Genomic DNA, 21,923 nt, shown 5'->3' on the forward strand with positions numbered 1-21,923 from the left:
GGTCCGTGCAGCTCTTCTGTCAGCTCACACTGTAGGTTTCGCGAGAGCCGTACTATGACCCCGCGGCTCTCGCAAGACTTACACTGGGAGCTGACCAAGGTGCTGAACGGACCGGCGCGAAGGAGAAAGGAGCTGCAGGAGAGGTAAGCGCTCGCTGCCAGCCCCCAGTCTGTATTATGGCAATGTAAATTGCCATAATACAGACATTGACTCGAGTATAAGCCGAGTTGGGGTTTTTCAGCACAAAAAATGTGCTGAAAAACTCGGCTTATACTCTAGTATATACGGTATGTCCTGGGTCCACAAAACATTGCACTGATACAATAGGGAACAATAAAATACAAAACCAATATTAATACTCAATATATACAAAATGTAACACAGAACAGGTAAGAAACATATAATCAACCATGACAGGTGCATTCTGTTTAATTAATTTGCATATTCATGTAGATTTGTTTAATATAATGCACATATTGGCTAGTCTTGAGTAAAAATAAAGACGTGAGTTGGCTCCAATTGGGAACGGTCTTGATTGGTTTATTCAGGGATGCCATGAATAGAATCTTTTGACCTGTTGACTGGCTGTATTGGTTCCGGATTCCTCTGACAAGTTAAATAAGAGCCACAGGTGTAAAGGCTATAGTTGGTCACAGTGTAGGCAGAGATGTTGATTCCGGTCTGGGAAAGGAACTGAATAGGCAAAGGCAGACAATAACTGCCTGGAAGGAGAGAGTTGAAGCCTGGACAAGGGTGGAAGAAGTCCTCAGAAACACCAATCAAGCTTTAACGACTGGGGCTGAAGTGTTCCAGGATCCCAGTTAGCAAATAGGAAACCGACTTAGCAGAGGTACTCAGTCAAAGTTCGAGAGTTCCATCACATAAATATAGACCCTTTATGAGGTACTCAGATTGACGGTGTTGGAATTTCTCTGGAATTGCAAATCCATCAAAAAGGTATACTTTGTCCTATCTTTTTCTTACGGCTGTCAAACCTTGTCATTTCCCCCAATTAAACTCTTTGTTTGGAGGATCCTATGGGATCCTCCATAGACCTCAATGCTGTATTCTTGCGCATGTGTGAGTACAGTGCTGGCGTGGGCTCTAAGTAGTAGAAGCGCCAGGAGCTGAAGAGGAACAGTAGGAAGAGGATGGTGGCATCCACAAAAGGACATTTTCAGGTAAATAAATATTACTTTGTCTGTCCCCCAACAGATCCTAAAGGGACGATGTCACCGTCAAGGATCTTTGCAAATCATGCTTAAACCTCAGATGATGACACTTTAATCAGAAGACAGGAGTAAGGAAAGGTTTGATCCCATTTCTCACTTGGGAAACAGAGATTTTTATTTTATTTTTACAGCCATCTTTTTCCACCAAAGATAAACATGCCTAATGCACTGGGAATTGCCCAATATACCTTTTTAATTGAAAAGAGTTTTAACAGCATGAAACAATTTTGTCACTGCAGACACGTTCACAAATTTATGATTAAGGGTGGCAGGACTTTAAACTCATAGAATTTTTAATCCCATCTGTGTTAAAAAAAAAAAAAAAAAAAGTATACTGATAGAACTCCAGTATACCTGTATAAAGTGCTTACCAAGTAAAGTTTTTTCATGGTTCACTGAACAGCTTATAATATGAACATCTTCCTCAAAATAATAGAGCAGCTGTTAAAAAAAAGATTAATAAAAAAATAAAAAATAAAAAGACAGATTAGTGTTAACAATTGAAGCAAAAATAATATGATATTGCATCTTTTCATATCATTTGTCAGTAGGAGCAACATTTTACTGTTTCATAGAAGATTAAAATACTGTACACAAAATTAACTGTTCTCCTTCCATTTTCAACAAAAAATATATATATATTCCAAGAAATAATAGGGCATCCTTCATATCATGCATCTTCCAAGTTTTAACAGATTTAATGCACTGGATGGAAGACTGCATGCAAAAATACAGAAAACATTTTGGATTTGATTTTACCCATAGGTACTGGTCGATATGTAGTGGCACACAAGGCAGTTATCTTAGATTGTGGATGCCATACACATGATTTTTCCTGCTGATCTGGGAGGGGAGGGAATAGAGGGGCACGTGGGTTTATTGTTTGTGATTTTTTTTAGGTCTTAGTTACGGGGGGTGGGTGGAGGGGGTGGGGGGGTACACAGAAGATTAATATATTTTTCAGATCACTCTCTTGTGGCCCAGATACTGGTCATAACTGCTTTAACGCCTCAATAAAATAGTTTTGATGTACATGGACGAGTTGCTCTCATGAGCGCAAAGCTGACAGAACGAATCAGAGAATCACAACTATCTAAACAATACTCACTACTTACATTCCTGGCCAAGGAAGAATCACAATCTAGAGGATTCTGCCCGGATATATCCATCTGTCCAATAATTGAACTCGTGTTTGGGGCCTCTTATGTCAATGCCATATCAAACAATCCTCAAAAACAAATTATTATAAATAGAAGCCTTTGTAAGGTTACAAAAAGGACTTACCGGTAACTTGGATTGATATAAAGTTGGAAGCCTAATAAAGTGTGCCAGGCCAAGAAGGCAATTTATGAGATTTTTGTTTTTCTGATGACCAACAACAGATTAGCTGTGAGTTGAGCCAGCATGCACATAACAGTGACAGGGCCGTCTTTAATTTTGATTGGACCCTGGGCAAGCATTTACTTGGGCCCCCCTGACTACATATAGATACGCACAAATACACTACCTGACACACACACGCAGATACACACTGACCGCATATAGATACACACAAGAACATACAGATACACACAGACTACATATAGATACACTGACACACACACACACACAGACAGACAGATACAAACACTGGCATACATGCAGATACAAAGGTACACACACTGACTTCATATAGATACACCGACACACACCCTGACACACATACAGACACACAGATACACAACCTGACACACATGCAGATATACAGATACAAACACTGACACATACAGATACACACACACACACACACAAACACAAATGGACAACATACAGATACAGAGACACATTCTGACACAGACAGCAATACGGAAACACACATACACAAAGACATACTGAACCACACAGACACTGACGGACTCACACACACAGACATACAGATACACTGACAGACATACTGGCACATATACACACAGACAGATGGACATACTGAAACACACAGACACTGACAGACGCACACATAGACATACAGACATTCTGGCACACATGCACACAGACAGACTGAAACACACATACAGACACACTGACAGACTCACACACTGACAGACTCTCTCACACACAGACATACTGTCACACTGACAGACACACATACACACATACACTGACAGACATGCACACATACATACATACTGAACCACACAGACACTGACAGACACACACAGACATACAGATACACTGACAGACATACTGGCACACTAACACATACACATACATATATACTGACACACACACACACTCATGCAAAATTTGATAACCACCCTCCAGTTTCTTACCTTTTCCTGGAGGGTGGCTTCCCTGGGGTCCAGTGGGCTAGCTGGGGTGGCTGGGAGTTAAGCTCTCCCGGCCTGGCCCCCTCCGGGGCCGCGCTTCTTCCTCCCGCGCGGCTCCTGTTTCTGTGGGAGGAAGTGACGCGCGGCTGTCACTTCCTCCCAGTCGGCTGCCGGAAAGCAAGGGCCCGGTCGCGCTGTTAAAGCGCCACAGTGCCCGACCGGGCCCCTGCTGACACAGGCCCACCGGGTGGCCCTAAGTGCATGGGACACCCGATGGGCCCCCATAGTTTGCGGGCAGAGGGCAGACGGAGCAGCTGTCTTGGGCCCCCCAGCAGGGACAGGGCCCGGGGCAGCTGCCCCGTTTGCCCCGCTTTAAAGACGGCCCTGAACAGTGATAAAAATAGTCAAAGTCATTACAATAATATAGGAAGATAAAATATTCACTTTGTAATCTTCAATGGGCAGCATAATAACTACAGCTCATTGTAGTGAATATGTATATGTGTATATATATAAAAATAAAATATATATATATATATATATATATATTATATATATATATATATTGGCAATTTGTGTCAAGCATTTGTGTCAAGTGTTTTATTTAAAAAAAAAAAAAAAAAAGAAAATAGAACTTTTCTAAAGCCTACAGCCAAGCCTCTGCTGCAACTTCCACACTAGCCCATCCAACTTAGGATGGTTGCGTCAGGTGGCAATGATAGGCAGAGACCTCTGCGGGCAGAATAGTTCGGCTCAAATCTCAGAAAGACATACTGTATAGCAACATGTTTACTGACCTAACTGCTGAGGTTTGGTTTCTGGTGGACACACTAAAAATTGTGAGATTTGACAATTTGAAATACTGCTTATGTTTCTTATTACTCAACAGTAAATTAAAGAATAAAAAAAAAATAAAAAAAAAAGCTTGTAAAAAAATTAATTAATTAATTAATTAATTAATTTAAAAAAAAAAAACACCTTAGGCACAACTGGGTAATCCCTAAATCTTTGATTGCCAAGAGTGCCTTGAGGACTGGTTTGGAAAGCACTGGGATATATGATAACCACAGGACAACAAAAATAAAACGAAGTAACAAAAATAAATTAAATAAGAGGTTAAATAGGAGACACGGATTCCAGTGTTAAAATTCTTTCCAAAAAACCCTACATTACATGAAAAGGATTAGTGTTTCAACGTCTAAGAAAATCCTGATGCATTAATTATCCATAATTACAGTTATTGCTCAGAGGTAAAAATCAAACAGTAAAAGCATTATTTAAAACTGCTGATGCATTAAAAATAATATTAAATAACCAAGATAAATGCCTGTTATGTAACATGTTTCAATTCAATGTCCTGAATTAGTAGTATAGGAAACAGGTATATTTTTATTCAAGGGTAACTATTGTGTTAGGAGTACAAAACTGCTAACCCCCCGCACCCCTTGCAAATTTAAGACCAAAATATCCAAATTGGAAATATTCTCTAAGGCAACCATGCTTTAAGTTCAGCTAGTTAAGCCTAAAAATTTGAGATTTACTTTGAATTCTCACTTTAGTAAATAACCCCGACATTGATCAAGTTTAAATGATGATTATTTCCCAGTGAAACGGTTTAGTTAAGGAGCTTCCCAAAAATAGATTAACATATTCCTTACCTGATTTTGTGACAAATGTGGGTCATAAAGTCCAATGCAGGGTAAACCATGTGTTCCCTAAAGAAAGGGGGGCACAAAATGGTCATAATAGGAGAGGATCGTGCCACGTATTTTAACGAAGTTCATATCAGAATTAATAGGGGGGGATCCCTTTGCTGGGACTAAGCACAGTTCTCTGGACTCCACAGTAATCTGCAAGTTTTAATGGTTTCCAAAATTTCTTGAATTACATAAAATAGTATATGTGCTTGCATTCTCTCTTTTAACCATTTAAGTTTAGTTTATCTTGTTTTTTCTAGTTTTACTAAATACTGGTAAATATGTCATATCTGACTCCTACTCGCGATACGACTGAAGTGGAACAGGGTAAATTTGTTAAGCACCCTCTCACTTCCCGCCTCCCACAGGGTGCCCACTGCCCAGGAGATATTGAGACCTATAACCAAAGCTACCATGGTCCCCCACATTAATACCGCACACCGACGCACCACATCCTGACATGCATTTAGTATTCATGCCCTTACGGGCAATGCACTACCTCCCATATCTATCTAGGGAGCTTACCAGCCCACATCAGAATGTACCGCCTCCCAGGATACCACTCATTTTTAATTTCCCCCACTAAGTTGGGTCAATGACCAATACTAGGTCGGCCATCGCCAGACTACTGTTACAGCCCCAGGGTCCTCAGCACCTGTTTTTTAGGTAGTTACACTGCAGTTATATTTCTGTTTAACGGTTATGAACAGCCTAATATTACTTATACAATTTCTCAACAAGGTATTCTCACTGGCTCTTACATGTTGTATCCCAACTGCTATATTAATGAGCCATTATACCAATGTCGTTGTACAGGTCACCACAATTAACTTAAAAATGTGCCATATCATCACGATGCTGTCCAACTTCTTTTAAAACGCTGTCTTATGTGCCTGTATATGCTGTTGGGGCATTGCATGCTACATTGTCATGGTTTTATGCACACCAAAAATAAAGAATACAAAAAAAAAAAAATTACGATGCACTGATGGCAGCATCCAAATGTTTGACAAAGATGATATATTTTGGTTCCCTCTCAATACATCCATTGAAAGAAGAGCAAATGATATATAGGCTTAGCTTAAGCACCAACAAGTGTTAAATAGACTACTGGTATCTCAAGTATGTTAAATGTTTCTGAGCAAAAATACAGGTTTGAGAAGAGGAAGATATTGGCCCATTCAATTAGCCGGGGCCCTTTTTAAAGTAAACCATTGAAGAGAACAAAGGATTGGTTTCATGCGAGAAAAGCAGGGGTTGAGAAATCATACCATTGATCAGCAAAAAAGTATATTGTATCAAAATAATTTTTTTAAAGCATCTTGGTAAATAAATGACTGAAATTATTTGGGTTTTGATCACAACTGCTTTAAGAGTTGGTCTGGTCTATTGTACAGAGTGTCAGCCCTTGACCTAGCTAAATCTATGGTGGCTGAGAAAAGAAGTCCAGAAGCACATACAACAGCTGGGAAATTTTTATATGGAATCTTTAAATTCAGGCTTAAAATTGAATTAGTTTTGTATGAGGAGGTTAAGGCTTGGTATTTCCAAGTCATGTGGTAAGAAGAGCATTTTATACAATAACATTCTAACCCCTTTAAGTGTCATCAACTCTCACATAACGTCGAGACCTGCATGTCTCGAACATACTCCTCTGCTTATTGTATGTGGGTCTCATGAGTCCCTCCTGTATAATTTTCTGTTGTATCCTAAGTTTTCATTTCTTGTTTTAAGTGTCTTGGACATGCAAGCCTAATTTAGAAAAAAGACTTGTTAACTAAAAGGGGGGATAAAAGAAAAAGTTTCATCAACTATGTATTTACATCATAAAACTACTAGTAGTAAAAATGCCATTTGTTAAAAGTGTGAGAAAATACTAAGAGAATAAAATGTATCTTGAAATACAACAATATAATTATAATAATTACCTTCCAAGTATATAAAATATTTCCATTTCTCTCCACAGTCACCATTCGGAGGGTCCTTGAGCTTTGCTCTGCAGAGTCTGAAACTAAATACCGAAAATAGTTTTTTCTTTCAACATGTAAATATTCATACAATTTATTTAAGTATTTTGAATTTCACTGCTAAAACTAGTACATATGGAACACAAAGGGGTTTATTCACTAATATGTAATGAATGAAAGTCTAAATGGCTAATTCAAGGCTAAAATAGCAAACCTTTGTATATAGAAGAGTTGGAGAATTTTTCAAGCAATGCTATCTTTGACTAAATGTTGGCATTTGGTTTTTCATTTGCTACAATTTAGAGTTTTGTGAATTACTAAGTATACTTGATAGGGATACAAATACAAAAAGAAAAGTCCTGCGCTCACTCCCATCACTCCTGGGCGGCAGCAACTACTACAGTACACATCAGCTAATACATATAGTAAAAACCAAAGAAAAAATAATAAATAAAAAAAAAAAAAAAGATACCTGTGCTCGCTCCATAATCCCTATGTATATTTAAACAAATGAAGGTCATTTAGTTACTCCAATGGCCACTGGAGGGAATGCTCGCCTGCCCACGTCAAGGCAGACCCCCCCTAGTACTTGATAGGGATGTACATGGGCACAAAAATTGGTTCGGTAATCTGAAATTTGGGACTTTGGCAATTCCCTAACCCCTAATCCTAGTAGGGTTGGGGTAAGGGTTAGGATTAGATTCCTGTCATCATTTCCTTAATTTTCCCTGTTTTGTCACTTTTCACAAATCCGAACCACTTCGGACATTCAGAAGCATCCGAACGTCCAAATTGGCAAAATTCTAAAAAAACTAATTGCACAGGTCTAATACTTGATGCAGAAACTTTTATCTGGTGTCACCTCCTACATTCTGTACAGATATTCAGGTGTACATTTAGGCAGTAGAAAAAAAGAATGAATTCTTTGTAATATTGTACATAATTACATGGGTATAAGGAGTCAAAATGCCTCATACAGAGCCGGATTAAGGTTAGGCAGGGAGCCAGAATGCAGCCTCCTCATAGAGACCTGGGCTCTATTTCAGTGTGTGGTGTGTGTGTTGTGTGCAAGTAGGACGACGAGAGGTGTGGGGGGAGGCCCGAGTATGTGTGTGTGTTTCTTGCATTATTTATCTTTGTGTGTTCACATTTATGAGTGTGTGTGTGTGTCTGGCTCTTTGTAAGTATGTACCTAAGCATCCTTGTGTGTAACTGTTTTGTTTTATCTGAATGCAAGTGTATGTCTGTGTGTAGTAGTTGCATGTGTGGTGTGTAAAGGGGACTGCATGAAATATTTATGTGTAGTGCATATGGTGTGGCTGTGTATGAAAATGACTATTCAGGGGGTGACAGTCATAGGATAAGGGGGACGTAAGTGCAACAGGGTGAAGGGGACAAGTGAGGGTCGAGTGCGACAGTGTTTGGGAGGGTGAGTGTGATAGAGTGAGGACCAGGGCCAGATTAAGATCCCATTGTGCCTGGTGCAGACAATTACCATTGGCCTAATAACGTAATCTAAATGACATAACAGTGATACCCCCCAACTGTCATGTATCTTTTGGAGGTGGTGCTAGAGGTAAACTCATAGGATATATAAATAAAAAAAAAAAACCCTGTGCAAAGCTCTCAAACAAATCCGCCAACAGCAGCATTCGTTGAAGTATGGGTAAAAGGGTGGGTCACTGATGCAAATCACTTAGCCGGCACCACCCAAAGGGGCAGACATACCCAGAAAAGTGGGGGATTGCCTAAAGAATTGTAAGGTCAGCCAACTAAGGCTGTACTATGCAGACAACACCCCGTGCTTGGAGCAAATGCTAATGATGCGCTCGCTCTACACTTGTCCACTCCTCTCCTTGTATGCAGACTGGCACAATTGGATGTAGCGAGTGTAGTAGAAAGGGGACATACCACACTGTTAGAGAGACCAAAGCAGGCCCGGACTGGCCATCAGGCACACCAGCAAATACAGATAAAAACAAATGCCCAGTGACAGGCTGTCACTGCGATCAGTATTTACTATGTGTCAGCCGATTTAAAAATCGTCTGACACACGTAGTCACAGCATTCTCCCGCTGCAGATCGCTGTCGGGGGACATGCCTGGCTCCCCAGACAGTCCCCCTGCGGTCAGTGACCGCGATCTGCACAGTCTGATCGCAGTAACAGCCTGTCACTGCAATCAGTGTTACTATGTGTCAGCCTATTGGCTGACACATGTAACTGCAGCCATGATCCCCCTGCAGATCGCGGTGGGGGGCATGCCTGTACCACCCAGGCACTCCCCCTGTGGCCAATTACCGCGGTCTGCAGGATGTGATCACAGTGACAGCTAGTCACTGTGATCACTGTAAGTATGTGTCAGCCAATGATCTCAAATCACTGGCTGACACTGTCTCTGCTCCTCTCCTCCCCTCTTAACGCTAATAACAGTTAAACATTAAATAATATATACTTAGAATAAATGATATACATATACACACACAAAGTGTATTTTAATATTATAATATAATTATATATATTAATATTAAAATACACGTAGAATGATATTGATTTAAAAAAATTATATATAAATATATTAGAAAAAATATGCAAAAACTTTAAAAATTAATACAAAAATAAATAATTAATATATGTGTGTAATTTCGTTCTAACTGTATTGATATCAAAATACACGTAGAACGAAATATATATATATATATATATATATATATATATATATATTTGTAGTCGGGGACAAAAGCCGTATACATGATAAGTTAGATATATGAGCAAGTCGGTTGTAGTGTGCCGAAACCGACGTATCGGGTAGGCCTGTAATAAAAGAGGGCAAAAAGTTAAATAAGATACCTTATTACACATCTTTACGTTGCAAGATTCATAACGGCTTATCCTACTCAAATCTAGCTCTGGTTGTGGTATGTATCTAGTATTATACTGTGGATTTCCAGCGTCCTAATGTTTATGGTGTGAGCAGGGAAATTTTTCTGGAAGCAGCTGATGCTGCCCTGATTCTGGAGGAATGTCCCGAAAAGGCATTGGGGTTGAGTCCCTGCCTAGTTAAGAGGGTTCTGAGGTACATTATGAATTTAGCTGTAGTGAGTGCTTTGCCCTGCAGTTAAATAGGGGCATATTGAGATTTGGTCCTGTGAGTGATAACCTGTAAAGGTCTGACATTTTGACCGGCACCTTATTGCCCGTAGGATTGTCCCTACGTATTACATATGGCAAGAGGATGTGAACTGTTTGGTACCAGGATGGGCACTTAAGACATGGTGTAGCCAGCCAGGTAAGTTTTGTAGTGTTAAGAGAGATTTTATAAAATTGTGTGGGCAAAAAGGAGAGGAGTGTCGCAATGGTGACTAGTGAACGAATATCGGTTTTATGGTAATCGGTGGTAAACTTGTTGTAAAGGTGAAATGTCTATTGTATGCTTGTGATGTATAATCAGAGAGGGCAGCTCAATCCAGAAATCTGCCAAATGCCATGAGGCGAGTTAGTGCAGTATTAAGCCATGGAATGTGGGTATAGCCAGCTGCTTTATTGTCAGAAAATCCCTTGACTTCCCCTATCCGATCATACCTCCCCAGGCCTTGTAGGCGGCCACTATGGGGCAGATTCCAAAGAAATGTTGACGAGGAATAGAAACTTTTTTTTTTTTTTTTTTTTTTTAGAGTCTCAACTGGCCAGGCAACTCAGAACCAAAAGTCACCAAATTGGCTGTGAAATCAGTGTGTGCGGACGCATTGGTCCATGTAACTGGGAAATGATGAGAAATGGCGGGAATAACCTGGCCCCCAATCCAATGTGGTATGAACCTGAGCCATATGTGTAGGTCTGCTTACAACTAGTGCCAGAATGCAACTGTCGGTGGGAAGAAGACTCAGCGGTCGGGAAATAAATGTGCAGAATAATTCTCATGGCAAACCTCAATGTGCCCAGTAGGACTGTAGATCCATTCTCCCCCCACCCTCCCCGCTTGTTCTTCAGAAGGAAAGGTTCCCAGGACTCCGATGCGCTGTACCTTCTCTGTAGGTGGACATGTTCTGTAGCTTATTAGTGTCAAGATGAATGCCTAAGAAGGTCAGTTTGTGAAAGTGGAACCCATAGTGAGGAAAAGTGCCATCGTCTTGTGAATACTAACCAAAGCGGAGTGAGGGTGTTCTATCATGAGGAAGTTATCTAAGATAACCGGTGACTGCAGGACATTCGCTAATATTGAGTGTTAGTCAACATAGTGTGTTAGAAAATAAGATAAACAGCTTGGGGTTACTATTTGCTCTAAAAGTTACACGTGTGGGAAATTCATGACAATCCCTCCATAAAATGCCATGAACATGCCCTTGGGATGGCTGAATAGGTAGAAGCTTGGAGGCATAGGAAATGTCTGTCTTGCCCACCCAAGCTCTGGTCAACCCCTTTGGCATAGTGCTGGGAGAATTCCTTAGAGGAAATCAATGAGTTGAGGCTAGGGGTGGGTAATTAATATGGTCGAATACCTTCTTAAGCAACGTGATTGTGTTGCGGGGTCTATTAATGCAGACAGAAGGTTCTGACACTCGTGAATACCGGACAGGAGTGTGACCAGACCTGTGTGGAACTGGTATGTGGAAACCTTGATGTAGAAGTCGACTGAGTGACAGAAAGGCTGTGCTTAGAGGTAAAACTCCAGGTTGTCGATGCAAACCTTCTCTATGGTGAGGAGAAGTAGAGCCACTTACATCACAAAAGTCTGAAGGCTAGGATGAATTCTGGGATAGTGAGTTTCTGATTGAGTCTGGGATTCTGGTGTATAGAACGACGTACAGATCATCGTAGTAGTAAGACTTGTACTCTAAGACATCGTGGGAGGCAATCAGTAAGGAGACTAAATTAACCTTTCCAGATGTCTTTGCGTATGGTCAGGGACACAAAGTATGAGGGAGTAATAATGTAAACCGATGTGCTAAGGGAGGGATTTGAAAGGATAACATAACCATGAGAGGGATTTGGGAGTCCTGTGGCTGGGATGTGCATCAGTGCCTGTGGAGATTCCAGTCTCTGTAGTCCATCGTTGATGTTATGTATGGAGGCAAGTAGAGTGGATATCAACGGTTTGACTTCATGTGATTTGGACTAGTGGGCAGGGGCCACTGAAAGGTGTGGCAAGAATGTTGGCCTCTTGGGGACTGTAAAAAGAGTCAATATAAGAGGCCATGCTGGGTGAGGCCCTAACTCGTAACCTGGAGAGGTTGATGTGAGGCGTTAGCTATGTGTTGGGCCGAGGGGCGTGTACCTCCATATGCGGATGAAGATGGGTGTTGGCCTCACGGAACTGATAATGATGAGGCTAGTTACTGGCATAGCTGGGTACCAGGCCGATAGCTGACATAGCGGATCCGAGAATGGGACGGGTAATGGGTAGTAGCAAGGTGGGTAAACATACCTTGCTTGGGGTAGAATGTGGTTTCCTTGCCAGAGGAATGAGATATTGGAGAAGCTACAGGGAAATGATGGTGGGAGGCAAGTTGGAACTGGAATTGGGCTTGACTTACTGTGAACGAAATACGCCTGTATAATCGGGGTGGTTGTTCTTGAGGCTGGTCTATGAATAGGTAACCTGAGGACATAGTTGTTAGAATCCTGACCCTACAATGGTGGGTACAAGATTCATAGGACATAAATCAAATATCCCTATAAGTGAGTAGGGTGAGGATCCTAGGCCATTACCAGAGACCATGGGGAGTGTTTAACCAATACTGCGACAATAATGGGGGATAGGCAGAGTCATGAGTGACCGCTAATTGGTCCTGTGACTTCTTAAGCTAAAATACATATAGGGAGATATGGAATACCAAGCTATGATGGCAGTTTTGAGCTATCCCGGTAGGACTTAGAATATTTAATTATGGTCGTGCCAGCATGGGAAGGAGGGTGTATGTGTGGGGAATTAAGGATCCCCGGGCGTGGGCCTGTGTACGGCCTGGCAAAGGAATTGCGTGCCAGCGTTGGCTGATGTAACATAGAACAGTTAGAGTGGAGTTGCTGTAGGTTTAGTGATACAAGGGTCGGTTAGGATGATGAACTTGCTTGAGTAGAATATAGCAGCAATGAGTAAATAACCTTTAGTGCATAATACGTGATTATTTTGACGTAGAGTCAGGGGGAACATATGATTGTATGGTAAAGCCTGGTACACTAGGGTTTGTCCCAGGGAACATGACGATACATATGAACATAGGAGTGTTGCGTGTTACAAAAAAGGTTTAGCGAATAGGTGATCGTCCTCCAAATAAGTAATATACCTATCGTGGGAGCAAGTATACAGATTGGCCATAACACATGGTAACAAATGTGAACGTGATGACTGCCTCAGAACAGTACCAGGTCCATAAGTGATAGAATAAGACATATGCGATATATGATGGTAATGCTATATATGTAGTGAATATTAAATGCTTACCAGAGCTGAATTAGTAATGGGAAACTAACAATATCCATGCACAATCGTAAATAATAACAAGAAACATAGCAAATATAACAGAACTACAGGGGGCATGTAAGGATAACTAGTAGCAGGCTAAAGAACCTGGACATTTCATGTATCAGGGAACAGTGTAAAACTAACGAATTGGTACTATGATTGTGGTGGCCGTTGATGGAAGCATGGAATGGAAGATGGAAGCATGTAATTGAGATAGACTGGAGACTAGTTCGGTAGAAATTTGACGAAAAGAAACTAGCGAATAGGAATGGAACAAAGAGCAGGCAGGAGTAGGTGAACTGACTTAAGTCCTGAACGGGAAAAAGTCCAGAATATACGGTATGTAAACACGTAAACGTGTGAACAATTGTGTGTTCATGGATTTGGCCCGTACAGGCAGACTCACGGTTCGTGGATTTGACTGGTACAGGAAACAAACGAGAGGTCAGCTATGTGGCTGGAAAGTACCCAGACTTGGTGGACACGGAGGTTTGGTCCAGGAAAAGGCCCGATAAGCCGGTAAGGGGTCTCATAGAGCCAGCGGGAACGAACAGCCAGTTCTGGAGAGGAGGTGAGTAGTCTGACTGCGTGTGGCTGGAACAGCGTGATGGGAGTTGTTGGAGCAGGGAAAACTTGGTCCGATCAGCGTGGGAGTCAATGACCGCATGTGGCTGGAACAGCGTGATGGGAGTTGTTGGAGCTGGGAGAACTTGGTCCGATCGGCGTGGGAGTCTGACCGCATGTGGCTGGAACAGCATGATGGGAGTTGTTGGAGCTGGGAGAACTTGGTCCGATCGGCGTGGGAGTCTGACCGCATGTGGCTGGAACAGCGTGATGGGAGTTGTTGGAGCAGGGAGAACTTGTCCAATCGGCTTGGGAGACTTTGACCGCATGTGGCTGGAACAGCGTGATGGGAGTTGTTGGAGCAGGGAGAACTTGTCCAATCGGCTTGGGAGACTTTGACCGCATGTGGCTGGAACAGCATGATGGGAGTTGTTGGAGCAGAGAGAACTTGGTCCGATCGTCCTGGGAGTCTCTGACCGCATGCGGCTGGAACAGCGTGATGGGAGTTGTTGGAGCAGGGACACCTTGGACCAATCAGCGTGGGAGTCTCTGACCGCATGTGGCTGGAACAGCAGGATGGGAGTTGTTGGAGCAGGGAAAAACTTGGTCCGATCGGCATGGGAGCCACAGTAGGCCCAGACCAGCTTGTTTGGAGTTTTAGGCAGTCTGTGTTGATGACCTTTGAACCGGAAGTAGTCATGAACCAGGCAGCATCAGCCCTGTGGTGTAGGGGGCCTGAGTTTAAATAGCCGGGTAACCCCTCCCACAACTTCAGGCTACGCCTTCCAATATATATATATATATATATATATATATATATATACAAATCAATAAAGGGAGCACACTAGGTCTTCACTGAAGTGAAACAAAAGTATTTACTGTATTACAAAGAATACATGAACTGTGGGTAACAGAAATCAACGTTTCGACCCTCTTGGGTTTTTATCAAGATCACAGTGACATATGTAAAATAATATCAATATATACATAAGTGTACGAAATGCTTACCAATAGAATGATCAGACAGTCGGCAGACTGAAGAACCCGGAAGTGAAAGACACCACGTGGGATCGTGCGTGTGACGTGTGTAACGTGGTTGCTAAGCAACTGAACGAAAAGTGTATACATATACCCGGTTGCGAGGAAACCAAGGTGTCAGTCAGTACGCATACCCGGGACAACATATGGAGGAGAGAAGATAACTACTCAAACCCGAAATCTGCAAAAACGGTCTAAAATCTATCCGTGAAAAAATATAAACGTGTAGTGAAAAAAACGTGCATAATAATATATAAATAAAACGCGGTGCAGTGACAAAAATAGACAAGAAGAATATATGCAGGATGTGTTAAAAAAGTGAAAACTTATAAAAACATTATATAAAGACACTATATACTGTGCAATAATTATTATTTTGCTATAACCATGAAACTTAGGCATATTGGTAGCACAATATTCTACTAAATGCATAAAAGTAGGAGCATACGATATTGTCAATAAATGATCAAATATAGTCAAATATAAGGCTTGCGTTTCAGTTTTTTCACATTGAAATTCACCAGATTGGTTACATTGCCTTTGAGACCGTATGGTAGTCCAGGAATGAAAATGACACCCATGATGGCATACCATTTGCAATAGTAGACAACCCAAGGTATTGCAAATGGGGTATGTCCAGTCTTTTTTAGTAGCCACTTGGTCACAAACACTGGCCAAAATTGGCATTCAAATTAGTTTTGTGCATTTTTCATAAACAGACATATTAACGCTAACTTGGTGCTGGAGAGAAAGAAAACAGCAGCTATAAGAAAACACATGCCCTATGCTAATCTCTCTCTAATTTATGTTTTCATCTTTCAAGTAAATCCATAACCCCTAACAGCAGTGTCCAGTGAAGCAGGAAGTCAATTGGCACGGTAAAAGGGTGTGCCACTGACACAAATCACGTAACCTGCCAAAAGGGCAGAACATGCCCAAAAAGAGTACATGTCTGCCCAAAGAATTGGAAGGCCAGCCTGGCATGAATGAATGGCCAATCATGCAGCTGGCCAACTAAGGGCATACTATGCAGACAGCACCCTGCCTGGAACACTTGGAAAATAGGAGACACTAGGAGACATGGGGACACAGACACTAGAGACACTGGCTGGGGGACATGGGGACACTGGGAGACTAGAGGACACTGTGTCCCCAAGTGTGTGTCATAATGTCTCCCAATGTCCCTTAGTGTCTGAGTGTCCCCATGTCTCCTTGCAGCCTTCCCCCCCCCATCCCTCACTTCCCTGAGCTGTAGGCTGTCTCTGCATGGTGGGAGTAGCTTTCTGGACACTCTGTAGCTGCTCACCTGCAGATCAGTAAGTAGAGATAGGCAGTGAGGGATATGCTGGAACTTCCTATCCCTGCCTCTCTCCACACACAGCCACCCCTACTGGCCAGTGCTGCTATTGCATAGTAATCTCTGTTTATACGGAGAAAAATACCAGCATTTGTATTGCCAGTATGACTGCAATATTGGAACCAACCAGGCAGCCTCAAATACTGGCTGTGCCAACAAAATATAAGCCAGGTGGAATCCCTAAGAGTAGTGTGATTTAAAAAAAAAAAAAAAAAATCAATGGGCTTGATCCATGGGCCTGGAGCTGCAGCTCCATCAGCCCCTATGTTAATCTGGCCCTGACCATACAGTCTCAAAGGCAACGTAACCAATCTGGCGAATTTCAATGTAAAAAAACAGAAAAATGTAACATGCTATATTTGACCCTGTAACTTCCCAAAACACCATAAAACTTGTACATAGGGGGTACTGTTTTACACGTGAGACATCGCTGAATACAAGTATGTGTATTTTATTGCAGTAAAAGCAAACAGTATTATGACATTCACAGTTAGAATGTCGCATAGAACTAAACAATTTTTAAAAATTCTTATTTTCTCCAATTTTATTTTATATTTTATTAATATTAAATTATATTTCATACCTAAATATTTGATTTTAAATGAAAGCCCTGTTTCCCCTGAATAAAATGATATATAATAAGTGTGGGTGCATTTAATATGAAAGAGGTGAATTACGGTTGGACAGACATATAGCCAAATTACAGGTTTTATTTTGATTACGTGTACATTTGGCGCACTCCTTAAGGGGTTAATTACATTGTCAGCCAGTCCACATAACTTTACTTCCTTGTATCTTAAGTTTCTCTACTTTATTCCCATACTTAATATATAATTATAATGATTTTTATTTTAATCAATTGGCCTATTGCATGGGATAAACACAGTCTCCCCACACTATAAGGCCTTTTCTTTTATATAAAGGTTTACCCTCTTCCTGTCCTGATTACCTCCTGGGCATGAAGAAGGGCAAGTAAGATGCCTGCGCTCTGACTTTCTCACACACACTACTTATCTGAATTTGACTTCTTATTGGCAAGATGGTAAGAAGTCTTTTCTCATTTAAACAATGCTCCACTGTGTTACAAGTCTTGCACTTGTAATACACTTTCAATAGACATTGTTGTTTGATGAGGGAACCAAGGTGCCCTTTAGGTGTGTTTTGAGCTGCTCTTATTTATATCTGTACGATTGTTACACACTACTTGTTTGTATCACTGTTTGACACTACCAAAAGGTTGCCTACTTCTGTCCTAAGGTGTTCCATTAATATATATCACATAACGACCATGACACGTCACCAATCCTCACAGTCACAAGTGCCAGGTAGAGTGCTCACAATTACGAATGTGCCAGTCCTTGAAATTCTATGACTTTAAACTCACACTTAGCTCAAAAATGCATAGAAAGAATGAAGGTAGAGTACATCTTCATTTGCTTTCTAAGAGAGAAACAATCATACAGAGTCAAGGGCTCTGTAGGATTGTTCCCCTCTTCATTAAAGGAGCACTATAGGGTCAGGAACACAAACATGTATTCCTGACCCTATAGGGTTAAAACCACCATCTAGCCACCCTGGTCCCCTCATGCCTCCCTAAATATAGTACAATCTTACTTGTATTCAAGTCCACAGCTGCTTAATTAGTCCCTGTTTCCTTTAGACCTGCCCACTGCCATCATTAGAAGTGGTAGCCTGATCCAATCACAATGCTTCCCCATAGGATTGGCTGAGACTGACAAGGAAGCAGATCAGGGGCAGAGCCAACACAATTCAAACACAACCCTGGCCAATCAGCATCTCCTCATAGAGATGAATTGAATCAGTGAATCTCTATGAGGAAAGTTCAGTGTCTGCATGCAGAGGGAGGAGACACTGAATGTTTCGATGCATTTTAGGCAGCCATGACCCAGGAAGGATCTCTAACAGCCATCTGAGGAGTGGCCAGTGAAGTTATCACTAGGCTGTAATGTAAACACTGCATTTTCTCTGAAGACAGTGTTTACAGCAAAAAGCCTGAAGGTAATGATTCTACTCACCAGAACAAATTCAATAAGCTGTAGTTGTTCTGGTGACTATAGTGTCCCTTTAAGTGCTGAAACTCAGTTCCTTATGTACATGTAGCAAGGAAACATGAGCTCTCAGTGCATTAGAACCATGATTATACGCTTTTCTTTTAAAGTATTCTACAGAATTACAACTAGCATATCCAAATACTGTGATCTCTTCACAATACTTAGACACATTATTCTGTGACATATGGTCATGCTGAGTTTGCTACAAGACATAAATCGATGTGAAGCTTGGAGACTTGGACTCTGTGCTGGAATGGAAGTTTTAGGGTTTTTTTTCCCCCTTCTTTCTATCTGTTACGTTTATAGTGCCAGATAGGAAGAGTGACTAATTAAAAACTGTGTTTTATTAAAACATTTTTTAGGTTGGAGAAACTCATTAAGATGTGGCTAAATTGCATTCCATTGCATCATGAAAAGATATTTTGATGCTCAGCTTCTTTATGTTTGGAACCATTACTCTCGTTTAGATATATGCATTTAAATAGACCAAACAGTCAGCTTCCATTCAGGGGAAAGCATGTTGCCTCAATCAGCATAGTACTATAAACATCCTTACTAATTTAATCCATCTGTTAAAAAAAAAAAATGACATAGCATAGTAGGTGGAAAAGAAGCAAATACATGATTAGAGATGTATGAGTTACTGATATACCTCTACAATAACCTTATAAACATCAGATTAAATAAAGGTTTGATAATAATACAGTGACCATTATGTGTTTTTAATGAACCAAGTCAGATTGATTTTTTTTTTTAAATAAGCAAACAAAACAAGTGCTTGGGGATTTACCAGTAACATCATTAATAGGTTCACGTGATTTGACTTGTTTGAAAGAAGGATAAATGCCAATATCAACATGTGACATGTAAAGAGGAATGAGTGCTAAGTGTTCTGTACACACTACTATGGCAATTAGGCTAGAGACACTCAGAATGAATCCATTTGCAGCACACCGACAAAATCACCATCTCACCGATTTTAATTTACACTAATATGTCAGTATTTACTAAATGGAATCCACGCTATGTATCAAATACAAAGTATAAGCTACACAGTGACGCTGGAAGTCCTCATGCATAGCAGGAGGTCGTCCAGCGTCATTTAGACTACCAAAAGTCGTCTAAACACCTGGAAGTCTCTCTAGTGTCTGTCTGGTAGACAACCACTAGAAGACGAGTTAACCCTGCAAGGTAATTATTGCAGTTTCTCAGAAACTGCAGGAATTACCACTAGAGGGTTAAGGGACATGGCACCCAGACCACTTAAATGAGCTTAAGTGGTCTGGGTGCCTACAGTGTTTCTTTAAGCTGTAGTGGTTCTCGGGATTAAAGAGTGTCCGTTTAAATGTTTTATGTATACATATATGAAAACAGCAGGAACCTCTGTTTTTTTACAAAAACAATACGTAATACTTATGGGTGTACTTAAACATAAAGTATTAAATTATGACAGTACAAATACACAGCAAAAGTGCCAAAAACACCTGAGTAGTGTATGCACAGAGTTTTGACATAGCTTTAATTACAAAGGTTGATTTAAAAACAAAAATACAAAGAGTCAAGAATAAATCTAAACATGTGTAGGGCATTAATGTAATCATTAGTGCAGCTGAATCTATTATTTCCTACATTGGTACACAGCCTGTGCAAAACAGGAAAGACAAAGAACATACCTTTGCAAACTTCTGAAATAATAATATTAATACATTTTGGCAGACACTGGTGGCAAAAAAACATCACATGCAAAGTAGCAAATCAAGACACAGGACTACCAGCTCATCTGACTCATGCTGACTTCATTCTCAAACTGAAAATGAAACCAGGCACCTGTATTAAGGGGTTTGTAGCATGCTCCTTAGTCTTTTGACCATCTACACACGGGGCAGGGAGTGAAAAAGAATTAACAATACAAACTACAAAAAATATTTAATTGGACTGATAACGATTACAAACATAGTGAATCTTGGGACACCGGTTTTACTTACTTTGCCTTTCAGGTTCTGTATGTCCCCATGCAGAGACGGATTTTTCACCACAATTTTCTTGAAATGATACAAAAATAAACATTAATATTAAAAATAAATAATATATAAAATGAATGATAGAGTGCTGAAGAGTAAAATGTGAAGTAAAAGTATGGATATCAGAGTTAGCAAAGTAAAATAAATAATAATAATAATATATTACTACAAGTCATATCTAAAACTAATTTCGATTTAAGATTGCTATGTAAAAGCTGAAAGTTTTGAGTAAGCAGTTTCAGTTAGTTACAGTAAACCAAGGTATGTCGAGAAACATTTTAGCAAATACTATATTTCTATATTTTTACAATAGATGGTAGTAGCTCAGTAGTGAAAGGTTGACAGAAACAAAATATTTACCAGTTGATCCATGGAGAAGGATCCAGGGCATGACATCTCTAGTGAGATTAAATGTAGTATGAAAGTCCAGCATCATCTCGGCAAACAATGATACCCAAAGTGCAAGTCTTCTATTTCATCCCTAACAATCCTGGCAGCCCCAGGACAGAGCAGACAGTAGCCCAGAGATGTGACTCACAAACCGAAAGCAGCAGTGATGGGGGAAAGCAGGTCAGACATTACAAGAGTATTAAAAACTTGTAAAAGAACCACTCCCTGTATGTATGGCTAACCATGTCACACAATAAACACAGTTACAGAGTGACTGCACACCAGCCCTTTGCAAATACACTAAAAGGTACAATCTCCCCAAACTCTGTACTAAACCCATATACTATGTAACCAAATACAGCAACTAATGTTCAGATAATAAACCAGGCTCTATCTAACCACTAATGACTGCACAGAGAAACAACTAATAACTTGGGCAATGCCACAAATAAATGCCCAGTATCTAGCAGCTGAGACACAGAACCCCCAGACAATTCAATAAACAGCAGGCAGTCTGTCTCCACAGGCTCCACTATGCTATAACTCCGCACTGCCAATACAGCTCTCAGCCCAAGTCCCCAGCCTGAAAACACTTGGAAACGCCCACTGCCTGACCAGCAGCCAATCACCGCACACCGCACTCCTCAGCCTCTCCACCTATTGGTTGCCTTTGGTGTCAGTCCTGCAGAACGCAGACAGAGAGAGGCTGGAGGAGATTCGGGCGGGGAGAGGTCGAAACGTCATAGCTGGAAGTGAAACTCCCAATGCAGGAAGTACAGGGAGAATATGTGATTCCCCTTTCATACCGAATAAATCCC

The 21,923-nt window shown here is 40.9% G+C and overlaps 1 protein-coding gene across 1 annotated transcript in view; it reads right to left on the reverse strand.

Annotated features, from left to right (window-relative positions):
* GSAP (gamma-secretase activating protein) overlaps positions 1-21,671 on the reverse strand; it is a 130,321-nt gene extending 108,650 nt beyond the window's left edge. Inside the window, exons 1-5 of the mRNA XM_063448150.1 lie at positions 21,076-21,671; positions 20,680-20,736; positions 7,164-7,246; positions 5,197-5,253; positions 1,604-1,673 (exon numbers count right to left, since the gene is read on the reverse strand). Coding sequence (XP_063304220.1) covers positions 1,604-1,673; positions 5,197-5,253; positions 7,164-7,246; positions 20,680-20,736; positions 21,076-21,151 — 343 coding nt within the window. The 5' untranslated portion in view covers positions 21,152-21,671. The remainder of the gene's footprint in view (positions 1-1,603; positions 1,674-5,196; positions 5,254-7,163; positions 7,247-20,679; positions 20,737-21,075) is intronic.
* Between the last annotated feature and the right edge of the window lie 252 nt (positions 21,672-21,923).

The sequence above is a fragment of the Pelobates fuscus genome, chromosome 3, assembly GCF_036172605.1.
Source record: "Pelobates fuscus isolate aPelFus1 chromosome 3, aPelFus1.pri, whole genome shotgun sequence".
Lineage (NCBI taxonomy): Eukaryota > Metazoa > Chordata > Amphibia > Anura > Pelobatidae > Pelobates > Pelobates fuscus.